Genomic DNA, 27,816 nt, shown 5'->3' with positions numbered 1-27,816 from the left:
TAAATCATCATCATCAGCTTAAAATGCCTGACCAATACTTTTAATTTTTCAAATGTTTTATAAACAATCAACCTTGTTAGCATGCTAACATGCTATGCTAACCAACCCAATTTCCAAAGTTTTGCTTTGACTTAACTTAACTTCGCTTTTATTTTTATTTTTTAATTGCTCGCTACAGAAAAACAAAGGATATATGCATGTACATTAGGTTGTAGTTTTTAAAAGCACACTTTAAATGCAAAAGGCTTCACATTAAACGGTTAGCAACATGCTAATGAAATCAAATTTCCTGAAAACACATGAGACGTTAAATAACACTTACAGTACTCTTCTTCACAGTTTGCTTGTTTTTCCTAGAGTATTTCTAAATGTCTGAAAACTTCTCCTTAAATGAAAAGTTCAACTAACCTGTTCTTTATTTATTTAATTTTAATTTTGGTGTTGTACTATTTCACGCCTTGGATTTAACATGGTGCTAAAGTCCAGATAAGAAGCCTCCCAGTAAAAGGACTGGAAGCAGATGTACTGATGTAGCAGACAAGAGGGTTCGACCAGCCGCTCCTCTGAGGAGTTTGGCATCTATGGAGGCTGAGACAACGCGACTGAAGATGTGATGAATGTGTCTGAAATTGTTCTGGAGAGGGGTCACCTGCTCTGCGTCCTCCTCTGTGGAGAAGATCTGCGAGGTAAACTGAGCCAGCTGAGGAGACAACCAAACCCAAAAATAATATTTTAAAGCAACAAGTAAGTCTTTTAAAAAAAATAAAACCTGATCTGAACCTAGGCGACTTACTTGGGACCATGAAATGTAGATGGGGACCTCATACAAAGTCCACACAACCGCTTGAGAACATGGAGGTGTGGTAAGGCTGCCGTAATATCTGTAATACTGACTCATGTTGTGCTTCGGCAGGAGGCTCATTAGAGGAAATGGCTTTACTTTAGTTGCTTGCCCTGGGGGAAGGATGCACAAATGTAATGAGAACATTGCTACGACTAACACAAGAAGGCAGGAGTGGACTTTCCTTAAGGCTCCACTCACCTTTGTAAGCAACAGAGGAGAGTTTCTGTGAGATGTGTCCAAAGTGCACATTATCTGCATACACAACCTGAGAAATATGATAATGTCTTAATAGTTTTGCTTTAAAAATTCTTAAAAATGTAGTTCAGGACTAGGCTGAGAAATAAACTGACATCAATGAAGAATCCAAGAACGGCAAGTCCCGTTGGATCGTCGAGGGCTGCAGACAGATTTGGATGGATGGACTTCATGTTGACTATGTGCATCTGGAAGTAAAGAAAGTCCACAGAGATATTACGGGAAGGCTGCACTGCATCTGTGTGCTTAGACAGGTGGCTTGTGACTGTGTAACTCCGTCTACTGACCATACTGTACCTCCATTGGGTATCTGCGTCTGTCCACAGTGTGCTCTGAGCCGTTGGACGCCGGACCTCCCCAGTGGAAGTGCAGCTGGATGGTGTGGTACACATCTGGAAGACCGCCACCACTCACCGCCATGCCGCTGCCGACCTGCAGTATGACTGAGAGCAACAGCGCACGCGTCACCCCTAGCGCCCACGCGACAAAAACGCGCTACAATATGCGGGGTATTCACCTGAGTGCCCGTCGTTTTTGAGCGTCCAGTGGCCTGTTTGCGTCTCCTCGAAGCCCTCTAGATACAGAGCGCCCAGAGAGGCGTTTCTGACCATGTGTTCGTCCAAGTTGATGGGAGAGTGATGGTGATCAAGTAAAGGGTAACAGGAAGGGACCATGTCTCCCCATGAGTAAGGATCTGAGGATGTGAAAGAAGACTCATGAGCTCCAGACAGACAACTAAAAAGTGTAAGAGAAGAACCTTGCTTGCTTAACCTTAAAATCAGCTCACAGCAATCAGTTTAGAACAACCCATGCTTTCCGAATATCTGATATTTTGGCTTTTATTTTGAAAGGATACTTTAGACTTTCAACAGTGACTTCAGCTTCAGATCATCTAATATATAAGTCTTTTGCCTTCAGTGTTGCCTTAACTCTTCATGGCAGAGATTGAACAAAGTGCTGGAAAAATTCCCCAGACTTTGGTCCACACTGACATGCGAGCATCACATCCATGATGTCAGTCACTGGTTCCAGCACATCACAAAGGTGCTCTGTTGGGCTGATGTGGTCAGCAACCATCCGGCTGATAGGCTGTTGAGTTTTAATGATGCTCAGTTGGTACTAAGGGCCCCAAAGTGTGCCAAGAAACCCACACCATTACACCACCACCAAGTTGATACAAGGCAGAATAGATCCATCCTTTCATTTTATTTCTGATCCTCGCAGGCAAATGTTGCAGTAGAAATCGAGAGGGCCCTCTGCAACTCTCTATTTTCCAGCTTTGGTGGGCTCATGTGAATTGTAGCCTCGGCTTCTTGTTCTTAGCTGACAGGAGTGATACCTAATGTGGTCTCTTCTGCTACTGTAGCACATCTGCTTCAAGATTCACACACTTCTGCACACCTTGGTTGTAGCAGCTGGTTATTTACTGTTGCCTTTCATTCAGCTTGAAGCAGTCTGCCTCTTAATTCTCCTCTCTGCTGCCCACTTGATATTTTGTCCTTTATTTATTTATTTATTTTTAGACCCTGTATAGTAAACTCTAGACATGGTTGTGTGGAAAATCCCAGCAAATCAGCAGTTTCTGAAATACTCAGTCAGCGCATCTGGCACCAACAATCAAAGTCACTTAAATCCCCATTTTGAACTTCAATATGCCCCCTTGACCATGTCTACATGCCTAAAGGCATTCAGTTGCTGCCACGTGACTGGCTGTTGTCACATTCAGATGGTCAGAATTTGGTGTGAACCATATGAAAGCATGAACCCATCCTGTGTGGTATCAATGGTTCAGGCTGCTGCTGGTGCAATGGCAACTGAGCATTAAAGCGCTACTACCAGAGTATTGTTGCCGGTCACGTCCATCCCTTTATGACCACAGTGTGGCCATCATCTGATTCCAGTAGGATAACATGCCATGTCACAAAGCTCAAATCATCTCAATTTCTTGAACATGACAATGAGTTCACTGTACTCAAATGCCCTCCACAGTCATCAGATCTCAGTCCAATAGAGCACATCTGTGATTTAGTGGAACAGGAGATTTGGATCATGGGCATTCAGCTGACAAATCACTGAGTAGTATTTCCAGCACCTTGTTGAATCAAGAATTGAGGCAGATCTGAAGGCAAAAGGGGTACGAGCAAGGTGTAACCAAAGAAGTGGGCATTTGGTCTGTATTGTGCACTGTAACTGTGTCATTGATGGAATTTTATAAAATCCTTTCTAAAGATTTCATACTATCATCGGGAATCCTTTTCACCGTTCTAATCATAAAGTGAAAATGTGACATCGTGACAGCGCTTGTTCTAAAATTAAAAAAACAAATAAGTTACTCACCACAATATGGCTCATCATAACAGTAGTCATCTGCAAAATGAAAACGGCACAGTGACGACAAACTTCACCTTTCTTTCCCTTCCATCCAATTACACGAAATTGCACATAAGAGACGTTCGCAATATCTTTTCACCCCGCGAGACCCGAGTCGTGCCCTCACCTGAGTCAGCGTATGAGCCGACGATCACGAGGAGAGCTGCGGTCCAAATCATCCCAGGATCCCGGTGGAGCGCACAGTGAGGTAGACTGAAACAATCGAGGGCGAACGTCCGGCTTAAATATAGGAAGGAAGGTGAAAGCTGAGGTTTACTTTCTCCTGGGCTGATCAGTGAACCGTGTCATTACCAGTCTAGTGGTCTTTTCTGATAAACAGGCTCATTGATGCAGGGAGAGCTTCACCCCCCCTACACCCACACACACCCCCACCTCCCCAGCTGCTGCTGCTGTAAGCATAGATGCCCAGTGACTAACAAGACCCATTCATCTCATGGGAAAGTCAGAGGATGTGTTAGGAGGCTGGATTAGAAGTGAACAGAATATATATGACTCGGTATAAAGAGGCTGTAAAAATGACACTGTGTTTAAACTTCAGAGGTTCTCTTTTTATTTTCTCATCACTGCCCCACACTTTACAGTGGAAGGGACCACCCTCTAATCAGTGCCAAGCTCTGGGAATCCAGTTAAAACCCCTCAAATTAACACCTAATTTTACACTTAAACGCATGTTTTTAAGTGATGTTACACTTCCTCTCCTAACAGCTCAGTGTTAAGTGTTTCCCATCCAGGAATAGATTGTGCGACTCCGTCACTACTCAGCCTGCATGAACAAAGCCTCTTTTCTCCGACGGTGCTTCTCGGCTGGGTATCACTCTATCCTCTCCGCCTGCCCCCTTGTGAGTCACCGCGAGGTGCACTATATCCGCTTTCTTTAAATTATGAGAATCTTTTCATTGCCGTGGATCGGACACTGGTGCGAGGAGGCGGGGGGGATTTCCCTGCATCCCACCTTAATCTAATTTGACATTTGGTGACTGCAGGTGAAGGAATTTCCTCCTCAAAGCCTCGCAGACCAGCTAAATGTCACGATGTAGCGAGGTTCAACGTAAAGTTCAGCATGTGTTCAGAGCCACTGACGCACAAGCTCGTCCTTCATGGTGCAATTTATTTGGCATTTGATTAGATGTACATCTACCTCAGAAAAAAACACAAGCTCCCCTGCAAATTAAGCATTTCTTTTTTAAATGGTAAAGGCTATGAAATAAACAACAATGAAATGTAGCATCTGCTGTATTGTACATAAAACATTTCAAACCCCGCTCCCCCTCCAAAACCAAAAAACGAGCTCTCACGCCACCATCAACACCACCTTCTAGCACAGAAACTACAGTGTAAATGCAGCCGGATGGGTTGTGGTGGGCACGTTTTGGATGCATACGGGGATATTAAACTATATGCAGGAGTCTTTTGAGCCTACTGTACAGGACACACGGTTGAGCATAAAACGTTTTTGTCCAAATCAAAAAGAACAAAAACTAAAAATCTCTCAGCATGCCAAAAGATTAAAAACATGCACCACAGGTCGAAAACGCAAAAAAAGAAAAAGAAACTTGATTTAAAATAAGAAAAAAAAAAAAAAAACATAATAAGAAAAATCAAACTGAATACATCATTTCCTAAACACACATGAACACTTTTCCACAATTTCTGTGAACATGATTTTGTTTCTTGGATAATCCACTGTGGATTGTCAAAGTAAAGAAAAAAAAAAAAGAGGGGGGGGGGGGGTAGTTTAAACAAAAAAAAAAAAGAAAAGAAGGAAAAACAAGCAAAAAAAACCCCCCCAAAAAACAACTTCTTTTTACATACAATACATTCAAACATAAGTTATACAGATGTGCACAGTCTGACATGTTTAAGCCGTTTTTCCCTCCTCGAGGCAGATCATGAGCGGCTTGGATGCTGGTGGTTGTGGGTCAGCTCTGATCTGCAGACGATTATTCCTCTGATGATTGACACCGTAATTCTCCCCAAGTATACAGACCCTCATCACTGACACATTAAAAAAAAGAAAAAAAAATCCCGCCACTGCAGTTGGTGACATCCCATCACTAACTGAAGACAAACCTCAGTAACGGAGTTGCAACTGCACGAAGAATAGCACAGAAACGCGCCTGATCCAACCGAGGGAGGAATTAAATCACCAAGAAAATGCAGAATTATCCTGGAAAGCGTTGGTGATGAAACAGAAGCAACTCTGGGACCATCTGGATGATTATACGACTTAATGATTGGAGCATTTATCTCATATAAACGATTTTATTTTTTTTTTGGTTTTTCAAATTTGATCTTTACATATACGCTCATAAAGCCTTTGTCGCTTTGTTGATGGACAGGGAAAGAAAATCAGCCTATATCTATCCCACAATTAAACAATCAAGGTAACGACCTGCAGCCATAAATTATTATCAAAAAAAAAGAAAAAAGAAAAAGAAAAAAAAAAAAAAGAAAGAGCACAACATCCTTTGACACTACGACGCCACATGTCAGCTTCGCCCGATAAAAACCCCACAGCAGGAAATTTAGCCGTACCTTGCGAGGTTGAACCTCTCAGTTACAAAACATGTTTTTCTGCAAACTTGCTCTAAAAACCTGGAAGACAGCTTCGTGTGTCAGACTAATAAACGCCAGGGGACAGTTTCTGTACGCGCTGCGACAGACTGTGGGGTGGATGAGAAAGTTATCGTAGCCTGAACACTGATTGATACGTATGTGTTTGAAAGTATGCCGCAAACAGAAACAAAAGTTGGCTCTTCTGTCCGTATGCGGTTATTTTTCCTCGTGCTGTTACAAATCTGACCTAAGGGTGTATTTACACCAGGGGCTTTGTTTTCTTATGACCAACAGGCCCGTTTTGAGATGTTTGAAAAGCTTTTCTCAGTCTGGGCTAAAAGCAGAAGTGTGGCCTTCTCGGCCTGGATGTAGAGTTTTCGTCTCTTTGCTCCTTCAGATGTCATCGTCTTTAAAAAAAAACAAACAAACAAAACAAAACAAAAACACTCTGATGAGTCTGTACAAACTGTAACTGTCCTCTCTGCAGTCAGCATTTTGTGCTCCTGGTGCGGAAAACATCTACGAACCCTCCTCCGACTGTGGGTAACGTGCAGGTGTCTGCCCACGGTCTTATACCACGGTGCTGAGGGAGGAGGCGCAGTCTGCAGGCATGGAGGCGGGGGCGTGGCCATCTGTCGGTGTGTCGGGCCCCACCAGGAGGGTGCTGCTGTCTATGGAGTCCTCCCTCTCCTGACAGGATGGCGCGGAGTCTGGCACCGGGCCTGTCGCGTTGGGAATATTGGCCTGGAGCCCGTCACCCATGGCGTTCATCTGGCTCGGCACGATGGAAACCCCGCCATGCCCTGAAGATACAGACACAGGCAGAGAAGTGGGAAACGAGAGCGTTTATCACTCCGCACATGACGATGTTTGTAAAGAACAAGAGAAAAGGATGTGCGCCTACCGAGGTCCACGTAGAGGAGGCTGTCTGGGTTTATGGAGGCTTCGTATGGAGGAGGGGGGTCGTCAGGATGCTGGATGTCGGGGTATTTGTAGGCTGCATAAGGCGGAGGAGGCTCTTGGAAATGAAAAGCGCCTCCCTCCCCATCATCGGACAGATGCAGGGGAGTGAGACCAGTGCCGAAGGCGTCCGGGCCGTAGTCAAAGCCTGGGACTCGTCTTCCAAGGTTAAAGTGGTGCACTGAGATTAAAGCAGAGTTTAAAGTTTAAGGTGCATTTAAAGTGAGCTTTTTGGATTATTCAGACCATCTCTGTCTTATTGCTGTTTTATCGCACTTAAGATGCTTTGAAGATGGCGACTGACTGAGAGTGGTCGCAGATCTGGTCTCCGTTTCCAAAGCAACCACTTCAAAAACAACAAGATTGTAATTGTCACAAAAACTTTGTGCTGCCATCTCCAACAACCAATTTCCCCAATGTGACTGCAGCAACAGCCGAGACTGTTGTTACCCTCATTTGTATGAAGATGCAGAAAAATTAAATAAATGTAAAATAGAAATAAAGAAAAAAACCAAAAAAACCCAAACAAATACATTTTACATGTATAAAGCATAAAACTAGAGGGAAAATTAAATGAATTAATAAAAATAAGTAGCTTAAAACATAAATATCAATATTTAGAATTAATTTCAACATTTATTTTATTTATTTATTTACTGTTGTTTGTTGCCGTTTTTGCCATCCTTATGAGTTTTCATTTTTAGAAAGGAAGATTTTTATCTCAGTATTTTAAATCGTTCCTCATACAGACAAAGATTAAAAAGTGACCACAGGTGTAAACTTTGGATCTCAGTGCTGCAACACTTTACTCACAGTTTCCTCCAATCAGCGTTTCGATGCGTTCACGTCTTCTCTGACGGAGTCTGTGTACCATGAAGAGCAGCAGAGAGAGGATAAGGAAGGACGAGATGCAGCTGACGATCAGCCTCATCCCGCTGGCCATTGAGTCAAACAGACTATTCCCATCTGAGGGAGAAGACGGGAAAAATCTAATCAAATCAGGATATGTCCTTGCAAACGTACTTAGTTAAAAACTCTCTTTTGCTGAGCTTCGAAGGAAATTCTGCACCGTTTATGTGTGAATGTGACACAATTTGCACATTAAACACTTTCACATCTTTTCCTTGCAGCACTATTTAGAAGAGAAGCAGAAGCTAATTGTTTATATACAGTGGCTTGCAAAAGTATTCGGCCCCCTTGAACTTTTCCACATTTTGTCACATTACAGCCACAAACATGAATCAATTTTATTGGAATTCCACGTGAAAGACCAATACAAAGTGGTGTACACGTGAGAAGTGGAACGAAAATCATACATGATTCCAAACATGTTTTACAAATAAATAACTGAAAAGTGGGGTGTGCGTAATTATCCAGCCCCCTGAGTCAATACTTTGTAGAACCACCTTTTGCTGCAATTACAGCTGCCAGTCTTTTAGGGTATGTCTCTACCAGCTTTGCACATCTACAGACTGAAATTCTTGCCCATTCTTCTTTGCAAAACAGCTCCAGCTCAGCCAGATTAGATGGACAGCGTTTGTGAACAGCAGTTCTCAGATCTTGCCACAGATTCTGGATTGGATTTAGATCTGGACTTTGACTGGGCCTTTCTAACACATGGATATGTTTTGTTTTAAACCATTCCATTGTTGCTCTGGCTTCATGTTTAGGGTTTGTTTATCCTGCTGGAAGGTGAACCTCCGCCCCAGTCTCAAGTCTTTTGCAGACTCCAAGAGGTTTTCTTCCAAGATTGCCTGTATTTGGCTCCATCCATCTTCCCATCAACTCTGACCAGCTTCCCTGTCCCTGCTGAAGAGAAGCACCCCCAGACCATGATGCTGCCACCACCATATTTGACAGTGGGGATGGTGTGTTCAGAGTGATGTGCAGTGTTAGTTTTCTGCCACACATAGCGTTTTGCATTTTGGCCAAAAAGTTCCATTTTGGTCTCATCTGACCAGAGCACCTTCTTCCACATGTTTGCTGTGTCCCCCACATGGCTTGTGGCAAACTGCAAACGGGACTTCTTATGGTTTTCTGTTAACAATGGCTTTCTTCTTGCCACTCTTCCATAAAGGCCAACTTTGTGCAGTGCTCGACTAATAGTTGTCCTATGGACAGATTCCCCCACCTGAGCTGTAGATCTCTGCAGCTCGTCCAGAGTCACCATGGGCCTCTTGGCTGCATTTCTGATCAGCGCTCTCCTTGTTCGGCCTGTGAGTTTAGGTGGACGGCCTTGTCTTGGTAGGTTTACAGTTGTGCCATACTCCTTCCATTTCTGAATGATCGCTTGAACAGTGCTCCGTGGGATGTTCAAGGCTTTTTGTAGCCTAAGCCTGCTTTAAATTTCTCAATAACTTTATCCCTGACTTGTCTGGTGTGTTCTTTGGACTTCATGGTGTTGTTGCTCCCAATATTCTCTTAGACAACCTCTGAAGCCGTCACAGAGCAGCTGTATTTGTACTGACATTAGATTACACACAGGTGCACTCTATTTAGTCATTAGCACTCATCAGGCAATGTCTATGGGCAACTGACTGCACTCAGACCAAAGGGGGCTGAATAATTACGTACACCCCACTTTGCAGTTATTTATTTGTAAAAAAATGTTTGGAATCATGTATGATTTTCGTTCCACTTCTCACGTGTACACCACTTTGTATTGGTCTTTCATGTGGAATTCCAATAAAATTGATTCATGTTTGTGGCTGTAATGTGACAAAATGCGGGAAAGTTCAAGGGGGCCGAATACTTTTGCAAGCCACTGTAAATGAGGCTAATCTGAATCCTCCCGACTCATTTAATTTAATATACTGAATATCAAACAGTGTAAAAATGTGTAGGTGACGAATCGTGACGCAGAATAACATCTTATAGGACTACGAGCACTGGAAGGCTTCTAATCACTGATGATCATTACACACTGATGGTGGTTTGTAACCAGTGGGATGTGTTCGGATGCGGTGGTAGTACCTGGATCGAGGCAGGTGAACTTGCAGCACTCTTTGGGATCCTTGCGGAAGTGCTGGCAGCCTTGTGGCCGCTCACACAGCGCGGCAACGCACATCTCAGGCTCGCCGTCATGACACGTGCAGCTGAGACACGGGTCGTCTCCCTTGGGGGTGAAGTAGTAGCCCTCGTTTACGACATTGTCTTTTATATCCACGCACGTTTGCCCTGTGGCACAGAGAATGTAAGATCAAAATAAACACATGGCCCCAGCGGAGCAAATAACTGACACATTTTTGATAACAAACAGAAAATTAACCCATACTCCTCTTGCACAGAAACGGAAACTTCTTGTAGCAGTTCTCAGCGTGCCAGCTGTGCAGGCCTCGCTCGTTCATGCTTTTGTACTGAAAGCGCTGCAGCTGCGCACAGAAGACATTGTCTTGGGTGGCGGAGGCCTCCCCCAAGTCTTTCAGACCCTCAGGAGGCAAAAACACCTGCATAGAGCCTGAACACAAACAATTCACACATTAAAGCATTCAAATAAATTACAGAAGACAAACAGCACATGTAGGTACTTCACAAAGCTGAATCTTTTATACCTTTGTATGCTACTTCCCAGCGGCCATCCAAGGAGTGGCTCTGATTGGTGATCACATACTGGTAACCCACCCAAAATCTGAAACAAACAACACCACTTACACCATGTCTAGTGATTACGCATTAGCTACTACCAGCCACTAGATGTCCTGCAACCAGCTACAGAGCAGCGTAACATCTAAAACAACAAGCACACACACTTCACTGCAATATCTTCCTTATTAAAAAAACAAAAACAAATCAGAATTAAAGCAGAAGTTTAAAGACTGAAATGAGATCTCTGTTCAGGAACTGAAACCTGACAGCTTATTTCTGTGTCAATAAAGAAAACTCACTTGCACTGGTCTCTGCACACTTTATCGTCAAAGTCCACCTCGATCTTCAGTATGAACTGCAGCTCCTCATTGGTCACAAACGTGGCCAATGAGCCGTTGACTTTCTGACACGTATCCACGGCCTGCCAGTAGTTCTCGTTCTTCAGGTACACTTTGTAGCAGCTCGCTGTTTTCTCGTAGTGATGCCACCCGCTGGGGCATTTCTCTGCAGACAGAGAAGACAAGAGTGAGCACAGGATCGCCATGCAGATTCGATTCAAATAAACCTGCTGAGAGAAAAGTGAGACGCTTACTGTTGAAGCGCACCGGCTGAGCCACACCGATGACGTCTTCCACCTGGTCGTACCCGCTGCCATAACGAAACCTCTCCTCTTTTATAACAGCACAAATGAAGAAAAAAAGGTTAAAAAAGTGGACTTGTTTGTACGTTCTGCCATAATAAATGTAACTGAGAACAACAGATGGTGTTTTCAGTGTGTAGGATAATTGTTAACAGCCCGCGATAATATTTAGAAGTCAAAACCACCACACATCAGTGAAATTAAAATATATACTGAGGCTGATACTAATCTGAGGAATATGAAAGCAGAAGCAATGCTTTGCTGACCGTGCAGATTGCACCATCTATGTTTTATCAGAAGTTCACAGAGATTAAAATCTAGACTGAGGGAAGCACCCCAGTACCGTCTATGTGCAACACTATATAATATACACTTTTTAATGACAAAGTGTAATTGTTAATGTGATGGATCTCTTGCTACTCTTTGACTAGCTAGTAAGAAAATAAAGTACGTAGGTATGTTACAAACTATAAAGAAAACACACTGTCTCAATTGTGGCATCTTTACTACTTTTTCTTAGTATAAACTAGAAGAAAAAGATCAGATTTAAAAACCGGAAATATGCTTGGAGATTTTAGAGCACATATGATATATCAGCAGATAATAGGTGTTTACCGATATTGGCATTTATAACAGCTGATAAATGAGCATTTAAAATGTAAAAAGACAAGAGAAACAGCCTTCAACCGCTTTTCTGTGTTGATGCTGCATAATCTGTCCACCAGAGGGCCCTCTGCAACTTCCCTGTTAGCAAAACACCTCTGGCACAACAACCAGAGGTGTGTTGCTTTTTGTGATGGTGGCTATATTGGACAATGGATGCTGGATTTGGAGCAGGCAGGCAGGAAGAGAGGACGACCTCAGAGGAGGTTCATGGATGTGGTGATGTAGAAAAGAGGACAGGCTGGTGTGAGACAATGGCGACCCCTGAAGGGAGTAATGGGTAGCAGATAAAATAGACTATTTCTCTGTTACATGACTCAATGAGATTTTGTTTTGACTGATGCTTCAAAAAGGAAGGAACTGCAGGCTATAAAAAGAGCAAATACTGAAGAACTTTACTGAAAAAACACCACCAAATTTGAGGAGCATACACTTTGTTTACATTTATAACAGCATTTATTTTGATTTTGCACTGAGATTCATGACAACTAGAGATGGCACGATACCACTTTTTTATGTCCGATACCGATATCATAAATTTGGATATCTGCCGATACCGATATGAATCCAATATAGTGTATTTTTTAATCAATAAAACTTCTTCTTTTTTTTTTTTATATCTTGTTGCATTTTGTATAAGCTCATACTCAAGTTTAAAAAACAAAACAAAACACTAAAGCTATTCTGTTATACTTGTATGCAAAAAAATACACTGCATCCAAAATATTTCATAGTTCAGCAACACTGATCAATCTAATAAACTTAAACCTGCACTATCCTCCCTATTCTGGTGTTTTAAAGAGTACTTAGCAGAAATATTAAGCAACCTAACTAATAGGGTTGCAAACTCCCAGCAAAAAAAAATAGGGAACAACCCCCCACCCTCCGCCTCGTGATGCTTAACCGAGGTAATCAACTTTAATTTAATGCTCATGTAAAAAAAAAAAAAAAAGCACAATAAATTATTTATTTTTCCACAATAATTAAAGAGATTCAACATCTTTCTTCAACAGAATTGCAGACTGCACAGATGGTACCTTCCCAAAGGAAAAAGTACTATAGCTTACTAGGGTGTGTATTAGACTTAATAGTTACTATGTACAGTAATGGACTTCTATACATTTTACATCAGATGAAAACTTTGGATGTAAGATTCAGATAATTATTTATTAAAAGCTAGACATTTTAAATGAGAATAAGAAAGAAAAGTATTTCTTTGTACCTCCCTTTTCCCTGTTAATGCCCTACCTGCCCCCCTGCATAACTTTGCTAGACCCGCCCCTGCACAGTTACCAGCCATCAGCTACATAGAAAAGGATCCTGGTGTAGAAAGTAATATTAAATACATTTTAACAACAGCTTATCAAGCTTAAACGTGCTGCTGTTGTTTAGCCGCTGGTTTCCTCTTTCTGGTGCAAAGTGGGCGATAAACTAACAAGAGAGACGGAGTCGCGACAGAAAAGCCGATCAGCTGATCATTGATCAGTTTCATGATTGAAGTAGCAACAGGAGAGGGAGGGAGAGAGAAGAGGCAGTCGCTCCATATATCGGTTGTTAAGCTTAACGTGGGGATGCTTTACAAACATTCAGAGATGAACTTACACACTTGCTTTACTTCTCTCTGGGATAACTTTCTCGGAGATGAAATGCCGGTTTGGTAGCGAGGCTCCAAATGCTCAACCAGACCGCCGACAGGTCTTGCACGCCACAGCCGCTCTATCACATGACGCATACTGCTCTGACGTGCTAAGTTACACAATGTCGCAAGTTTTGTGAGATGCTTTCGTGATATTTAATGGATCGGATTGCATTTTTTATTTCTCTCCGATATCCGATCCAGTAATTTAGGTCAGTATCGGACCAATACCGATACATAATATCGAATCGGTCCATCTCTAATGACAACAATCTGTAGCCACAGTTTTCACTGCATACAGTGACTGGCCTTCAGCTGAGTATTTTCCACTTTTCAGTTTCTCAACTGAAAAGTTGAGACGTTTCTTCTTGCATTGGTCACTCTGCTGTTATTATAAGACTGAAGGATTGCTTCACCTTTCAGTGTTATTAAAAAAGACAAGTGCCCTAACAAGAACAAAGACTCTCCAGCAAGCCGCTGATTAACGTGACAATAAGCCCTTGCTGTGACTTGAGTAAGGCTTGCATTTCTCAGTAAGCTCACACTTAAAAAAAACAAAAGGTCAGCAGTTGTCCGTCTAAACACACAGACTATCAGATATATGAATTTGTCCAGTTTTACTGCTGAATAAACAGAAAGAAAAAAAAGCAGAAGGAAATTACTTCTAAACTTCTTAAGCTGTTCTGTTAAAAATGTGGTTTTACTGCAGAATGAATAGACTTCAGTGTGAACCCTTAATCGTTTAACAGCATTGCCGGCATGGAGCGTTAACTCGGAGCGTGCACGGCTGCTGTATGGAGGTCACATGCTGCACTCAATCCTTTCAATAACTCCTGTTATGCTGTTAGAGATCTCGGGATAAGGTCTTTCTAGATTTAAGCGGAGAACAATAGGATTTCGGTCAAAGGCTTAGTGACATCTATGCAGTGTAGGACAGATGAACCAGCAGTAAACAAAAACAGAGACACATGTGCAGCCACTCAGCCTTTAACCCTTCCTCCCCCTGCCATCTGACGCTGTCAATAGAGCGGACTCACTGTGAGGGACTATGAGGACTACAAAACCACATCTGAGCTGCTGAGCAAAAGCAAATTAGCGAGACCGGACTGTTTATGTGGGTGGTTATTGTATTAAATGCAACTATGCCATGTTGCAGTTCAGACAGGGACGCGAGGGCCAAGATTTACTTTTTTACGTTTGGAAGGAAAAACCTCTGTGATAAAAACAAAGCTATTGTCAGTATCTGTTGAAGAGGTGCACTGAAAGGAGTCGACGCAGGTATTTAAAAGTCATAAAACCTGATCTACTAATGCTAAAGGCAGGTGATTTTACTGCCAACTGTGCTCAATTTAACTCAGTTATCTGGAATGAGAAGGAGAGATGGCATGTGTTCAAAGTAGAATAACTTAAGGCTGAGCGCCGCATATTTCTGGCCCTCAATACTACCGATATTCACCCAAGTGACATGTAATTCCTAATTTTCCACTTCCGAACTTGCTGAGTAACATATATACATATATATACTGAACACCAAACGTGTGAATGCTCAGTGTCAAAAATAGCACTGTGAAAAAAAACACTGACATGGGGCCATGATCAGCTGGCCCTGATTTTTCTGAACAAGAAAAGAAAGAAACAGAAATTCTGGCTTCATCCAGTTCAGACCCAGTTAGTATTCCAACGGTCTCCTGTAGTGCAAAAGCATGTTCATGGGTGGTGTGCGAATTGCTATGTATCCGTGTTCCTGTGGGATTACGCTTTAGCAGGAAATCTACAACCTAACTATGTCAAAACTCAACGCATTAGCCTTACATGCACTTCCCTAGAAATGTAACCACACATTGGGTTAATGCAGCCCACAACTACTCTGATTGGTCAATTATTCCTGTGTATGTCTGGCTACTTTTTGGTTCAGTTTTTCAAATTTATCAGTGAGAGCATAAAATCATTGCCTTAATGTAAAGAATAATAATCAATATTAGAACTCACAAATATCAGCAAATTCCTGGAGAGAGATTGTTGAAACTATCAGAATGAACACGAGGGAGTGTACAAAGAAATGGAAAAAGTCCCTTCAAGCCCCCGAAGAACACTGACCACAACAAAGCATTGACATTGCCTGGCATCGCATGGAAAACACCAGGACACGACCACACTGTAATTAACATGTAATGCACCAGCACAAGAGTAAGTGCAAGCTGTGGGCTCTACAAAGCTTCCCTGCACAGGTCTGGCGTACTGGCGACCTGTCCAGGGTGTAGCCAGGTGGGATAGGGGGGATAACTCCAGCCTCCCTACAACCATGAGCTGGATAACCGGTTTAGATGGAAGGAGATTACCCAGAAAACAAAAACATATTGATTTTCCTTCAGCTGCCTCTCATTGATCTGAGCTGCCATGCTCTTTCAAAGAGAAAGCACATGTCCTGTTCATCCTGTTCTTTTACTCCATCATATTCCTTAATACACACTCACTCAATCAACTCTGCTACTCTTCTGTAGATGGCACTGCTCATTAATGACATGGACTAGCAGCGTCTTTGTTTACAAACTGAGGCACTGATGGCTGATCACCTGCAGAAAATTTCCATTTACCCTGCATACTAAATCTGTGCATATATTCACCTCAACGTCTCTCAGTTTGGCTTGATTAGATTGCACTACATCCTCCACACCTGTATTCAGAGCTGCTCAGCTGTGGTCTGATCATCCAAGCGTGAAAAGGTTCTAAAAGGTTCTGGGTGTTGCTAGTCTTTCTGAAAATCAATCATGTTATGGGTGTTAGGTAACAGACTGGGTGTGAAAGGGCTTAAGTGAGCCGTACTCACGGGGACAGTCCATCTCGTCACTCTTGTCCTCACACGCTGTCCAGCCGTCACACTGCCAGGACATCGGGATACACTGCATCTTCCCACTGCGGCAGGCAAACTGCCCGGGGCTGCAGCGCTGCTCTGAAATACACACAAAAAAAAAAGAGGGTTTATGTGGTTAAACCTGCACATAACCAAGGCCTTTTTCCTAAGAAGAGAAAACCATTTAAACTCAGAGTGCAGCAGTCTGAATGGCGCCGTGTGAGCTTTCAAGGCAGTTAATAAAATAAGATGTCTGAGATGGCGAATGGGTAATGCACAATTAGAGCTGCTTGATCACGGCAAAAATCATCATCACCATTACTTTGTGAGTATTGACATTGGGATGATTTAACACAACTGCTTACATGCTCAAAACAAAAACAACAACAACAAAAAAACACAACAGGCCAAATGCAAAGGAAAGGGATGCACTTTATGGCCAAACAAGAGCATTATTGGAAAACACACAACGTTATTATGTTAATAAATGAGTGGAAGACAAAACTGTAACTGAATTAAAATTCAATCAACTGTGCTTCCTGTGATCGTGACTGTCCATCACTAATTATTAAGCAAGGAGCGGAAAAAGCCACAGCCGCTAGCGATCGTGTATGTTTGGATTTCTTAAACTTTATCAGAGATGTCGATCAACTGTAAGGAGGAAGATAATCTGCTGAGCCATTTCATCATGTCTGCAAGCCACTGCGTTATGTTTATAGCCTGACATTAATAGAATCTGCTGCTAAGAGTATTTCATGATATTCAGTAACATTAGAGCGCTGAGGATAAAACAGTACTCCTGCAAGCAGTTCAATGATGACAGCAACTCAAGAAGAAGCCTAAGGCACACAGCAGACAATACTGAACTTTTATGTTCTGTCTGTTTAGCGGCCTATGAAATAAACTGAGCTTTCCTGATGCAGTTAAACAGCTCAGTGGGCAGTGTCAACATTACTGATCATCAGATCAATAACTTATCACTATTTGCTTGTTTTTAGATTGTTATAGAAAAGGGTAAGTTCAACATACCCGGGATATCGCTTGCCTTTACTTAAGCTGTCATATGAAAGTACATATACTTCTGTTAATTGACAAAACTCAGACTCTTTGATTTTATTAAATGCAGCCCAGCCATGCTTAGGTGTCCACCTAAAGTCCCATTTTAAGTCAGGAAAAGACAAAAATCACAAACATCGACAGGTTTGCACATTAAACTAAAACACTGCAAGCAAAAAAATCAGCAGTGTGTGAGTGTGTGTGAGACAGGAAAAGCACTGATGTGTGTGCAAGGTTGGAAAAAGTGCTAAAAAGTAAATTTAAAGAGAAGAGAAGGTAAAAAGGCCATCTGTTAGACCTCTGTTAAGGTAATAGACTTATAGCAGCTCTGTTATTAAGACACAGAAGATGTGTGACTTAAAAAAAAAAAATTGAATATAGACAATTTTAGATGATTATTTCATCTGTAGCCCTGGTTGTGTTAAAGAGACAGACAAATATAAAAAAAAAAGTTTCCAAACCAGTAAAAAGGTTCGTTGTACTTCCTGCTAAGTGTTATTATTATATAACTAGAGGATCATATTTTACTTCTAATGGCTTATACAATAATACATTTGTTTTAAATTTGCTTGAACCCAACAGAAAAAAATGAAACTGCTTCTAAGAATCTGCATGTCTCTGTAATGTTTTCCTGGGAAAGACTTAAGGCGGTCTGCTCTTATGAGAACCAACAAGTCTGAAACTTCCAGGAAGAGAGATGCAGACATCGGATTTTTACACGCTGAACTCTTATCTCAATAATAACCTGCAGCGAAAAGTTGGCGATGCACTCCAGTAAGAAGTGGAACATTTTTGTCATGCTGAAAACTCGGGATTAAACCTGAAGTTGCTAATTCCCTAATACTTCGCTGTAGTAAAGGACTCCGAGGTGTCAAACATATGGCCCGCTACGGACCCACCACAGAGTCCAATCTGGCCCACTGGACAGCTTTGCACTATGTGAAAATCACAGAGAAGAGTTGGTATTGTATTCATTCCTAGGACACACTGTGGTGTTTAGAATCTTTATTTTTGTGTCCCTGAACATGATTTGTGATCAGATTATCCAGCTACAGAAAATGAACCCTTTCCACCATCAAAGGACAAAAAAGTCAATATTAAAACGCAGTTCAAGCCCTAAACATGACAACTTTTTAGACTCACACTCTGTAAATTTTAAAATTCTTTATTATTTATAACTTGAATCTATTTGGTTAGGGGTTACTTAAATGACTTGGTTAGGAATGAAAACCTACTTCTTTCAGGCTAAGGCAAAAAGATCGTGGGTGTCACTTTTTTTTTTTTTTTTTTTTTTTTTTTTTTTTTAAAAACAACAACAAATTTTCTTGGTTGCCAGGATAAGGACAACATGCCTGCATAGATTACATATATTTCCTCGCTGAAATACAGTGTGTTTCTGTACACAAATGTGAACAAATAAACTGTTTTTCTTGACTATTGAACATTTTGCTACGAGATGGGGCTGGACAGAGTGAATGAAAATAAAAACTGAAATTGAAGTTCCTTTCCTTAATACAGGGTGTTATTTTCAACAATAGATTTAACAGTCCTGCCCATTAGAGATCAGACTGTGATACATGAAGCCCATTAACTAAAATCTATTTTAGCCCACCTGGTTTATTATTAAAATATAAATTTGACTGCTTTAAAAGGACTTTTAGTTTAATACAGGGCGACTCTTATATTGAAAATCTGCTTGATCTACTAATAAGAAAAACTACAATTTTTTAAAAAAGAACCCCAAAACATACTGTGCTTACCTGACAATAATCTTGCCAGAGCTACCCGCGGACCTGAAACAAATAGAAAAAAAAAATAGAGTGACTAGCCTGTATATCAGTGTGTCGTCTTTCAAAAAAATGTAAAAATATATTTCATTTAATCCAGTCCGATTAAAAAAAAAAAAAAAAAAAGTTAAATTTTTTTATCCTGTTTATGCCGCTCGTGATTTTTTCTTTATTTCTTACTGTCACCTGTTCTCTCCACCCTCTTGTTTGTGAGGACACAGGTAGTCATGTAAACCTGCAGAGGAGCTCCATCACCCACTTGCCTGACAAATATAGCAACGCTATTTTTTTCTTAGAAGAGAGAGAGGAAGGGAGAAAAAAAAAAGCTTATTTAATTTAAAACCAGACCTCCAGCTTTGAAAATCAACACAGCTGTGACCACAACCTACACTGGACTTCAGTGTTAAGTATTATTTATTTGTACTATAGGTGGTGCAAAATAAACAAGCAATTACAAGAAAAGAAAAAAAAATCAGATTTCCCAAATAAAAGCTGTCAGTTAGTTATAAGAGTTAGTTTTGATGTCAGATTTTCAAAATAAAAGTTATTTCCCAGATGTCCGACTTTCTTACCATCATACTTCAACTTTTATAGCCAAACTATTTAGCTACCGTTCTTTTGCAACAAGCATTAAAGTCCAGCAACGGCAACAACACCACCGGATTTCCAGAAAGCCTAGTTCTGATTGCTGCAACCTTACTGCACAAGGATTTCTTAGAAACTAGCAACACTGTGGGAACTTCTCACTGGGCTTTACACCATGATTTAAGCATTAAAAACTTTTTTCCTAGTACTGGACTATACATCCCTATTTTATAGGGAAGCAGGATGAAGAAAAAACACCCACACTGTGGCTGGGATGAATTCATTGCAATTTGTTCTTGGAAACATTACAAAGCTACCAGTTCATCTATATTTTAGTGTAATGTTTGTCCGAGGGTTAAACTGCAGCAGAGTTGTTAGTTTAAGCTTAGGAAAGCTAATGTTAGATCGAAGCAGTGCTACTGAACCATAACCCTTAAGGTTAATAAGATCACACAGTCCACGGGTGTTTTGCTTTCCTGTCGGTTATATAAGAGATGCACATTGTCACCGGTAATTTCGTTGTACCGGTGACAATGACAATAAAGTTTCTGATTCTGATTCTAATAGCCGTCTCACACAGAAATGTCACCTCTTGGTTAATGCTAAGTGGATTGAGGTGCATTACAGACACATCTCAGTCTCCTGGGAGTGAGTGCATCATCAAACCTGAATGTGTGTCAAAATGACAGATAACTTTAAAGACATTAACGATTAAACACATTAGAGGGAGCTAATAATAATTCATCCTTAAGTTTATGATGAATAATTGTTGGCGAATGGGTTAAAAAGCTTTGTTTAATCAAACAGGGGCAGAAGGTGACAGCCCTTAGTTGGAAGCAGGCTTGTTTTAGAGTCCGATTTTTTAAATCTAATGCCCCGGTTTAATCAGTGCATTGAATGAAGCCTCGCTCAGATTCCCTCATATTTGCCCTCTTAAAGTCATGACATTATGACTGCAGGCCATCATATTTCAAAAGTGAGGGGATTTCCCCTTTAAATGCTTCCACAGGGGGGATTTATACACTTTGGGAGGGATCAGGGTCAGTTTGAGCGTGCTGTGTTGGGGGGATAAGCCGAGTGAGCTCAAGACTGGAGGTCTGAATAACCGATTAGTAACGTGCAGGTCACTGGTTTGAGTCCCTGTTCAGATGAAGGCACTTCCTGTCTTTGTGATTAAGTTTCTGAATATTATCCCTTTTCCTCTAGAGTGTGATCCTAGGTGTCTTAAGTAGATTTAGATGTCTGCACTCTGTCAACTTCACATCTTTTAAGTCTCATAGAAACATGGAAGGAAAGCACATCAGATGTTGTCCACATTGGATGTCAATTCATCTTTGGAGCAATTTGGACCAGCCATTCTGGACCCGCGCAATGCTTTTAATTGTTTTGGGTATTTTCCTGCATTATAAATGCTAATTTGAGGCCCTAGTTTCTGATATATAGTATTCTACATGTGCAGGAAGCAAAGAAGACTTTTATTAGCAGTTCTGGTTTCTATTTTGAGTCTTACTGACTAGCACAGACTTGAAAAAACTTGTTGGTTGTTATAGCTAAGGATTGTGGGAAGTGGCGACCCTGAAATTTGATCATGAGGACACCTTGACTTTCCATGCTTTTTATTTACAGAAAGATAAATAAAACACAGCCCAATAAAACTTCTGATATGCCACAATAAAAGCTGCTTCAAATCAAAATCCCTAGTGTTTCAGTGAACACCAGCAATGCAGTTTATTGAAACGTGCAGGCTTTTATTGTGAAACATTTTCCTGTGTATTAAATATATTACAAACGAATTAACCAATTACCTTATAATGTACATGTTTGCAGACTTACTAAAGAAACCAAGCCTCTTGCTGTGTGTAGCTGAATAAACACTTTCATCAGAGAAGGATGTGAGCTTTTTCCTCTTCCCTACAAGGCTGCCAGATAATTGTAACAAATCCTCCGACAGGGAACAATATTTTAATTTAAAAATTTTTCCCCATACATTTCCCACTAATGAATATTGCAATAAGACTTGTTGCTAAGGCTAAGAAGCAAACAAAGCCAAATCCAGCTTGTTACTGGCTGACTCTTTATATGTGCTCCCTCAGAACTATAAAATACAAGCATCTGTGCTCCATTTGAATAATGACTGTCTGTGCACATCAGTATTCATGCTTTCAGTGCATATCTGGTATCTGTACTGCTCGAAAACCCAAAAATGCTACTGGAATCAGAATAAGATGCCAGCAGCTGTCTGCTTTAGGTTATCAGACATTACAAGCTGAAATCAGGGCTTGTGCATATCCAACCTGTTCATATATCAGAATAACAATGATTAGGCAGTTATTGCTTTGTTACTGCTGCGGGAAAACACAAGGTCAGGAAATCAGAGATCTCAGTTTAGTTAAATGCAACAGGGGCAACAGGGGCAACCCCCCCCCCCACCAAAAAAACCATCCCTTGCTGAGGCTTTTTTTCAGGATTTTATGATCTGAACATGTTGACAAAAGAATCAGCAAACACTGGTTACCCTGAGCGAAGTGAGCCTCTGCATCTCTTATATAACCGACAGGAAAGCACAATAAAGACTATGAGACTGCCCCAGCTCGGTCCCGCTCAAGTGTAACGGCACAGTGAACCGGCCTTGTGCACACGCTGCATCATCTGCAGCCGCTGATGATTCATATCAGCACTGAGCTTCGCCGTTAAAAGCACTGTGTGGGTATGGACATTCATTTATTTCTTTTTCATTGCACCTTCTCACATTAACAAGCCATATTTTTATCTGCACCTTGTGCATGAAAGCACTGCTGGTCAGCTTCCTGTGATAATTAACCAAAGTAAAGCACCTTTCCTTTGCTAACACTGTCAGTTCAGCTGTGAGACACACTTAATACTTAAAATGGTAAACAGAGCTGTGTGACTGGAAGCTACAATGTTATTAGGAAAAGTTAACACTATTTCCAAAGTAAGTAGTGTCAAAGGGGCAATACGGATTATCTCTATAGACCAATTCACCATGTTAGCTATAAGACGCCTTATGAAATCAGTCTTTGAGTCACTTCTATATTATTTCAATTCCTCTACAAAAGCAGTCCCCAGCAAACCAGGACGAGAAGTGTCAGAGTGAAAAAGTTTTGCTCTACAGCCAGAAATGTGAAAGGGGATGAGGGCTGTCTTACAGCAATCCTGCAGAAGGAAGTAATTGACCCGTATAGACACTATTTACCCCACGAAACAACCAAACGGAAACCATAACTTAGCCTCATGTCTGGACAGTGTTGACGTCAAATTTCAGGAGTTCTCTCAAGCGCCATATTATCTCATTTACTGCTTTTCGCTAGCTGCCAGAATACACGTACGCAGAGTTGTTTTGCCCGCAGGTCATGTTTCAAACATTTGCCTCAGTGACCTTTCAATAAACACTGTATTATTGCATGGCTGTACTTCAAGTCTACCTTTTAAAATCCTCAAACGATAAATGGCACAGGTTGAAACACCGCCAATTTTTTTGTGAAAAACAGACTGCTGAACAGCCGACAGTGCAACACAAATCGGCTGCTCAGACCCACAGACAAGGCCCAAAGATTAGCTGACTGCAGCTCAAGTTTAAGCTGATGGTTGTGTCAGTCACACTACACAAAAACAACCAAGCTCTGTTCACTTTTATACGCTGTTGGCTGTGCTTAACCTCTTGACTTTTTTTAGAGCGCACACTGAAGTTTTTCACTCTCAAACAGCTCGGTTCACCTCTAGTCTCTGTAACCCACAGGACACATGCTAACCACTGGGCCTGTCATGTGCATTTCTGCTTTTATCTTAACCATACATACTGCTTCTAGTGTGTATTGTTATGCATCTTGCAAATGCAGGAAACCTGCTGATTTGCCTTATTTGCACGTGAAACTCAGCTGGCCAATTGAGATGATCCAGATCACATACATTTGCCTTAAAATGTGTGACACTTCAGTGTTGCCTGCCTCATTGGAAAATGCATAATCTGAACCTTTGAGAGTTTGCTGGAGTCAGCTGTGAAACAAATGTAGAAAGCAGGTATGCCCTTTATAAGTGTTAAAAATGTATGAGGATGATGTGGTTTAGCGGGTTACATCAATACCAAGTTAATGTCTCCACAACAGGAAGTCTTAAGCAATTATTTACATGTACGTTCAGATTTGGAGTTATACTCCCGCAGTCTTGATCTCAAGTCAAATGCCCAAGTCATGGTTGAAATAGTGACAAAAAAAGCCAGCCCAACTTATAAAAACAAAAGATGATGCATTCACTCCTGAGCATTTAAGAAAATCATGACTGTACTCTTTGGAAACTCCTAATATAAATAAACATTTGCCCAGGGAACAAACCTCGACACGACCGGGCAATAAAAAGCACGCCCTGTTTGGTGTGCCAATTGTTTTCTAGGCGGGAGGTTTCTCCTTTGGATAGAGGCAGACAATAAAGTGTTTATTCATGAGGCTGAACTGATAGTCTAAACTGAATGTCAGGATCACAAGACCGGGATTAAAGCAAACCACAAGACGCATTTGGCCTTTCCCTGCTCAAATGGACATCTAAACAGCACCTTACAAGCTCTGCATTTGAAACAAAAGTAGAACACATTTACAGCAGAGACAAATAATACAATTTTTTACCCGTTTGGATTTCTATGACCTTCCAGGTGTATTTTATAATTATCCACTGTCACCAGGGGGCAGCATTTTACCAGTGGATGTGCTCAGGTACTTTCAGACAAGAGCTGAAAGTAACTGTTGGCATTTCTTTTTAGGTACTGCTGTTTCCTTTGTGCCAGGCTGCAATTATAAAAAGCCTCATTAAAGGTTACACTGACTCACTAAACCATCTTCGGGTTCAAAATGATATTACACAAAAGTATAGCCCAGCACTAGTTCTTGTTAAGTGGGCATCTCTTCAACACAATACACACAAGTCAAAGTGGTTGTTCCTAAACATCAGTTGATAATCTCTTACTTTGGGTGGTTTTTACAGATATGAAACAATATTGTGTTAAAATGGAGAGTAGTTTAAAAAAAAAAATGCATTTCTTTGTTTAGGGATTTGATTGTTTCTTTTTCCTTTTCAAATGTTACAGTGTGTCCTGTGCAGGAGTGCCATGATATTTAAAACATAAATACTGCCATGATGTTAATAACAGACATAAATCAGGGTTCCTTTAGCTCAAAATGAGCTTTTGGCAGTGACATTTGATATTGATCAGGGCGCATGTAGTTAAGGCAAAAAGCCTGTGTTACCTGATTTAACAAACATTTTCCTTTTATTGTATTTAAACTTAAATCAACTAAACTCAGCTTTAGAAAACTGATTTGCAACACACAATCCCCGTCTTTTGTGGAATCTAAAATATATATAATCATCTAAGAAAGGTGTTTTTCTGGCTACACTCCCTTACCATCACCCTGCACTAATGTGCTGCAGATTTTTAGTGCAAGCACTTTGTCAAAATAAGACAAAACATCCAATAAATGAAGTTAAACTGAATTTTTCTATACAGATGTTTTTTGACCACTATATTCATATAGTGGCACCACTAGCCCTGAGTATTAGCTTACGAGCTTATGTTGCCACAGAGACATATGACGCATTACCCTTTAATCTCTATTCATCAACTAAGAAGTTTCCTTTAGACAGCTTTATCGTTTTAGTCATCACACTGGTGTGTAGTGCGATGTGCCTGAGCTTGCAGCTCTATGATGTGAGACAGGTTTAATGATGCAGGAGCATGAATCTCTGACATGCATTTCAAATTGAGGCTTCACGGCGGAAGCGGAGACCAACCCTGGAATGTAGTGAAGCCTAAATACACCTACATTGTTTACAAAGCTTTGGATTGAGCCAAGATATCGTTTCCACCTTGCGTAAGCACAATTAAGTGAATAAATGATTATGAGCTGTATCAAAAGGTCAAAACTAGACGGTTGACTCGAAGCGACCTTGTTTATTTTGACAACAACGCACAGCCTTACTTGATTTTCAGTTGAAATAAATTATAATTTCGTTTAGAGATTTCAAGCTGGTGGGCATTACTTTAAAAGATTAAACATAACAAGAGTGCCAGCAGCAGTAGTAAAGGGGTCCTCCCCGCTGTCCAGCAGCAGCAGCAGCAGCAGCAGCAGGAACACGGGTTAAAAAGTACCGGAGTCCCCGGCTTGTGGAGCAGGCCTCCCCGGTGAACCTGCCGCCCCCTGCCTCCAGCTCTAATCCGTTTCTCCCACTTTCTAGTGGAGCCCGGGGGGAATACATGCACAAGAAAAACAACTCGGAGAGGCTATTTACCTGCCCGTGGTGGGTCCGTTAAGGTGAGGACGAAGAGAAGAGAGAAGAGGACGAAACTGCTGCTGTCAGCTTTCGGCAACATTTATCCTCCATTCATAGTAACTCCTCTATCCAGAAATGTAAGATATATTCCGAGGATCTGCACCGCCGCCGCCCTCTCCGAAACTACACTGCGAAAAGCTGAACGCAATTTGTGCCCATTTTCACGCAGTCGGAGCGGCAGCTGAGGGAAGAAAACAGCGTGTGCACAAGCATAGTCGCACCGCTCAGCGACCAGGGTCGTGCTTCCGAGGGGCTAACGTTAGCTAGCTGAGCCGCTCTGCCGTTAACGTCCCGTCCCGCTGCTCGGTGCCGAGCGACTCTCATCCAAGATGGCCGCGGCCTCCCATCACAACAATCCCAAACATTCAGCGCGCACACACAGGCCATCAGCTGGAGGAGCCAGGGGCGGGGCTTACTGCGCGCGTGCGTGTGTGTTTGTGTGTGTGCTGAGGCTCTAAATATTATCGCTAGTTAAATATTTTCTTTGACTCAAGATAAAACTAAAAAGGCACAAGATGTACATCATACAATTATTATTATTATTATTATTATTATTATTATCTCTGGGAAATAATAATAATATTTAACGTGAGAAAAGGGTTTTAAGACTAATGTATCGAATATAACGTTCTAAATATAACTGTTATTCTTGTAAATTTAACTGATTGTATTTAGTATTGTCTTTTCTATTTTGTTGTAAATGTATTTAAAACATTTAGTTTAAAGCTGAAAATATTTACTTTCAGATAATTTGCACATAATTCAAGCTGTGTGCACATTTTATGTTTTCTTTTTAGAACTTTTTTTTTTTTTAAAGAAAATTAAACTTTAGATAATTTATCCTGCAAATTTATACAAACCTATGCCAATTTTGAAAGACTTTAAACCAAATAGTATTTTTCAATAAAAGATTAAGAAAAAAAAGCAGCTGAGAAAGAGTATATAGTTTAACCCAACAACACTAAGTCGTGCCAGACATTTGGAACATGTCTAGATGAAGTTTGTGGAATGTGGATGACAAACCTTGTCCTAAAGCTATTATGAATCTTACTTAAGAAAGTTTCCATTCAACCCCTCCAGCCGGTTGGGGCAGATGGCTACCTCTCCCTGAGCCTGATCCAAACAGAGGTCACTTCCTGGTAAACTGGAGTTTTTCCTTCCCACAATCATCTAGTGCTTGCTCACAGGGGATCATCTGATTGTTGAGGTTTTCTCCAAAACTACTGCAGGGTTTTTACCGTAAAGCACCTTGAGGCAACTGTTGTTGTGTTTTGGTGCTATATAAATAAACTTGAATTGAACTGAAGAAGCTTACATTTAAAATAAATCACATTGTTTGTGCACTAGAAGACTTAATGATCAGTGTAATTATTCTTTCAGACAACACAGACAGTGAATGCAATCTCTTCCCACTTTAATACAACATCATTTAGAGTCAGTAGCTTATTAAAAAGGAGTAAATTCAGCTGAAACAATAATGATGTTTTATTATTCACCCTTACCTCCATCAAAAAAATGATGGAGGTAAGGGGAAACAGGTGAGACCTTTGTACGAAAATAGCTGTGTTGTCAGATGACACCTACTTGTGGAAGCTCCCTTCCACCACTGAACAAAAAACCAAAAACTTTTTTTGCCATCTGTAAGTCAAAACTTTGAGATAGCAACTT

The 27,816-nt window shown here is 41.1% G+C and overlaps 2 protein-coding genes across 5 annotated transcripts; both read right to left on the bottom strand.

Annotated features, from left to right (window-relative positions):
- Positions 1-173: 173 nt before the first annotated feature.
- Positions 174-3,885, bottom strand: car15 (carbonic anhydrase 15). Its single transcript, XM_063478577.1, has 8 exons — positions 3,597-3,885; positions 3,437-3,466; positions 1,617-1,793; positions 1,397-1,542; positions 1,195-1,287; positions 1,043-1,109; positions 794-954; positions 174-700 (listed from the first exon to the last, which is right to left on the bottom strand). The coding sequence occupies exons 1-8, from the start codon at positions 3,646-3,648 to the stop codon at positions 476-478; spliced, it is 951 nt and encodes a 316-aa protein (XP_063334647.1). The 5' UTR covers positions 3,649-3,885; the 3' UTR covers positions 174-475.
- A 693-nt stretch (positions 3,886-4,578) lies between these two features.
- On the bottom strand, positions 4,579-26,498 carry dgcr2 (DiGeorge syndrome critical region gene 2). Of its 4 annotated transcripts, none has more exons than XM_063478573.1 (11): positions 26,107-26,498; positions 19,198-19,230; positions 16,358-16,480; positions 11,184-11,261; positions 10,891-11,095; positions 10,558-10,634; positions 10,275-10,463; positions 9,980-10,183; positions 7,820-7,972; positions 6,951-7,187; positions 4,579-6,849 (listed from the first exon to the last, which is right to left on the bottom strand). In XM_063478573.1, exons 1-11 carry the CDS (start codon positions 26,186-26,188, stop codon positions 6,617-6,619), a joined length of 1,614 nt encoding a protein of 537 aa, XP_063334643.1. In that variant the 5' UTR covers positions 26,189-26,498; the 3' UTR covers positions 4,579-6,616. The 4 variants fall into 4 exon arrangements, with proteins under 4 accessions (XP_063334643.1, XP_063334644.1, XP_063334645.1 ...); XM_063478574.1 differs by having other exon boundaries at positions 10,281-10,463; positions 26,107-26,496; XM_063478575.1 differs by lacking the exon at positions 19,198-19,230 and having other exon boundaries at positions 26,107-26,497.
- Between the last annotated feature and the right edge of the window lie 1,318 nt (positions 26,499-27,816).

This window comes from Pelmatolapia mariae, linkage group LG7, assembly GCF_036321145.2.
Source record: "Pelmatolapia mariae isolate MD_Pm_ZW linkage group LG7, Pm_UMD_F_2, whole genome shotgun sequence".
NCBI lineage: Eukaryota > Metazoa > Chordata > Actinopteri > Cichliformes > Cichlidae > Pelmatolapia > Pelmatolapia mariae.
The sequence above is the reverse complement of the archived record's forward strand: the minus strand, read 5'-3'. Positions and strand labels throughout refer to the sequence as shown.

Bases quoted from the DNA above. Each gene is read 5' to 3' on its own strand.
- car15 (XM_063478577.1), bottom strand. From the start codon at position 3,648: ATGATTTGGACCGCAGCTCTCCTCGTGATCGTCGGCTCATACGCTGAC. The intron at 1,543-1,616 runs GTGAATACCCCG...TGTTGCTCTCAG, and splicing joins CAAAAACGACGGGCACTCAG to TCATACTGCAGGTCGGCAGC. The intron at 1,110-1,194 runs GTCAGTTTATTT...CATATTTCTCAG, and splicing joins TTCTTGGATTCTTCATTGAT to GTTGTGTATGCAGATAATGT.
- dgcr2 (XM_063478573.1), bottom strand. From the start codon at position 26,188: ATGTTGCCGAAAGCTGACAGCAGCAGTTTCGTCCTCTTCTCTCTTCTC. The intron at 10,464-10,557 runs GTATAAAAGATT...GTTTGTGTTCAG, and splicing joins CTGGGAAGTAGCATACAAAG to GCTCTATGCAGGTGTTTTTG. The intron at 7,973-9,979 runs GTACTACCACCG...CTTCTCCCTCAG, and splicing joins GTTCACCTGCCTCGATCCAG to ATGGGAATAGTCTGTTTGAC.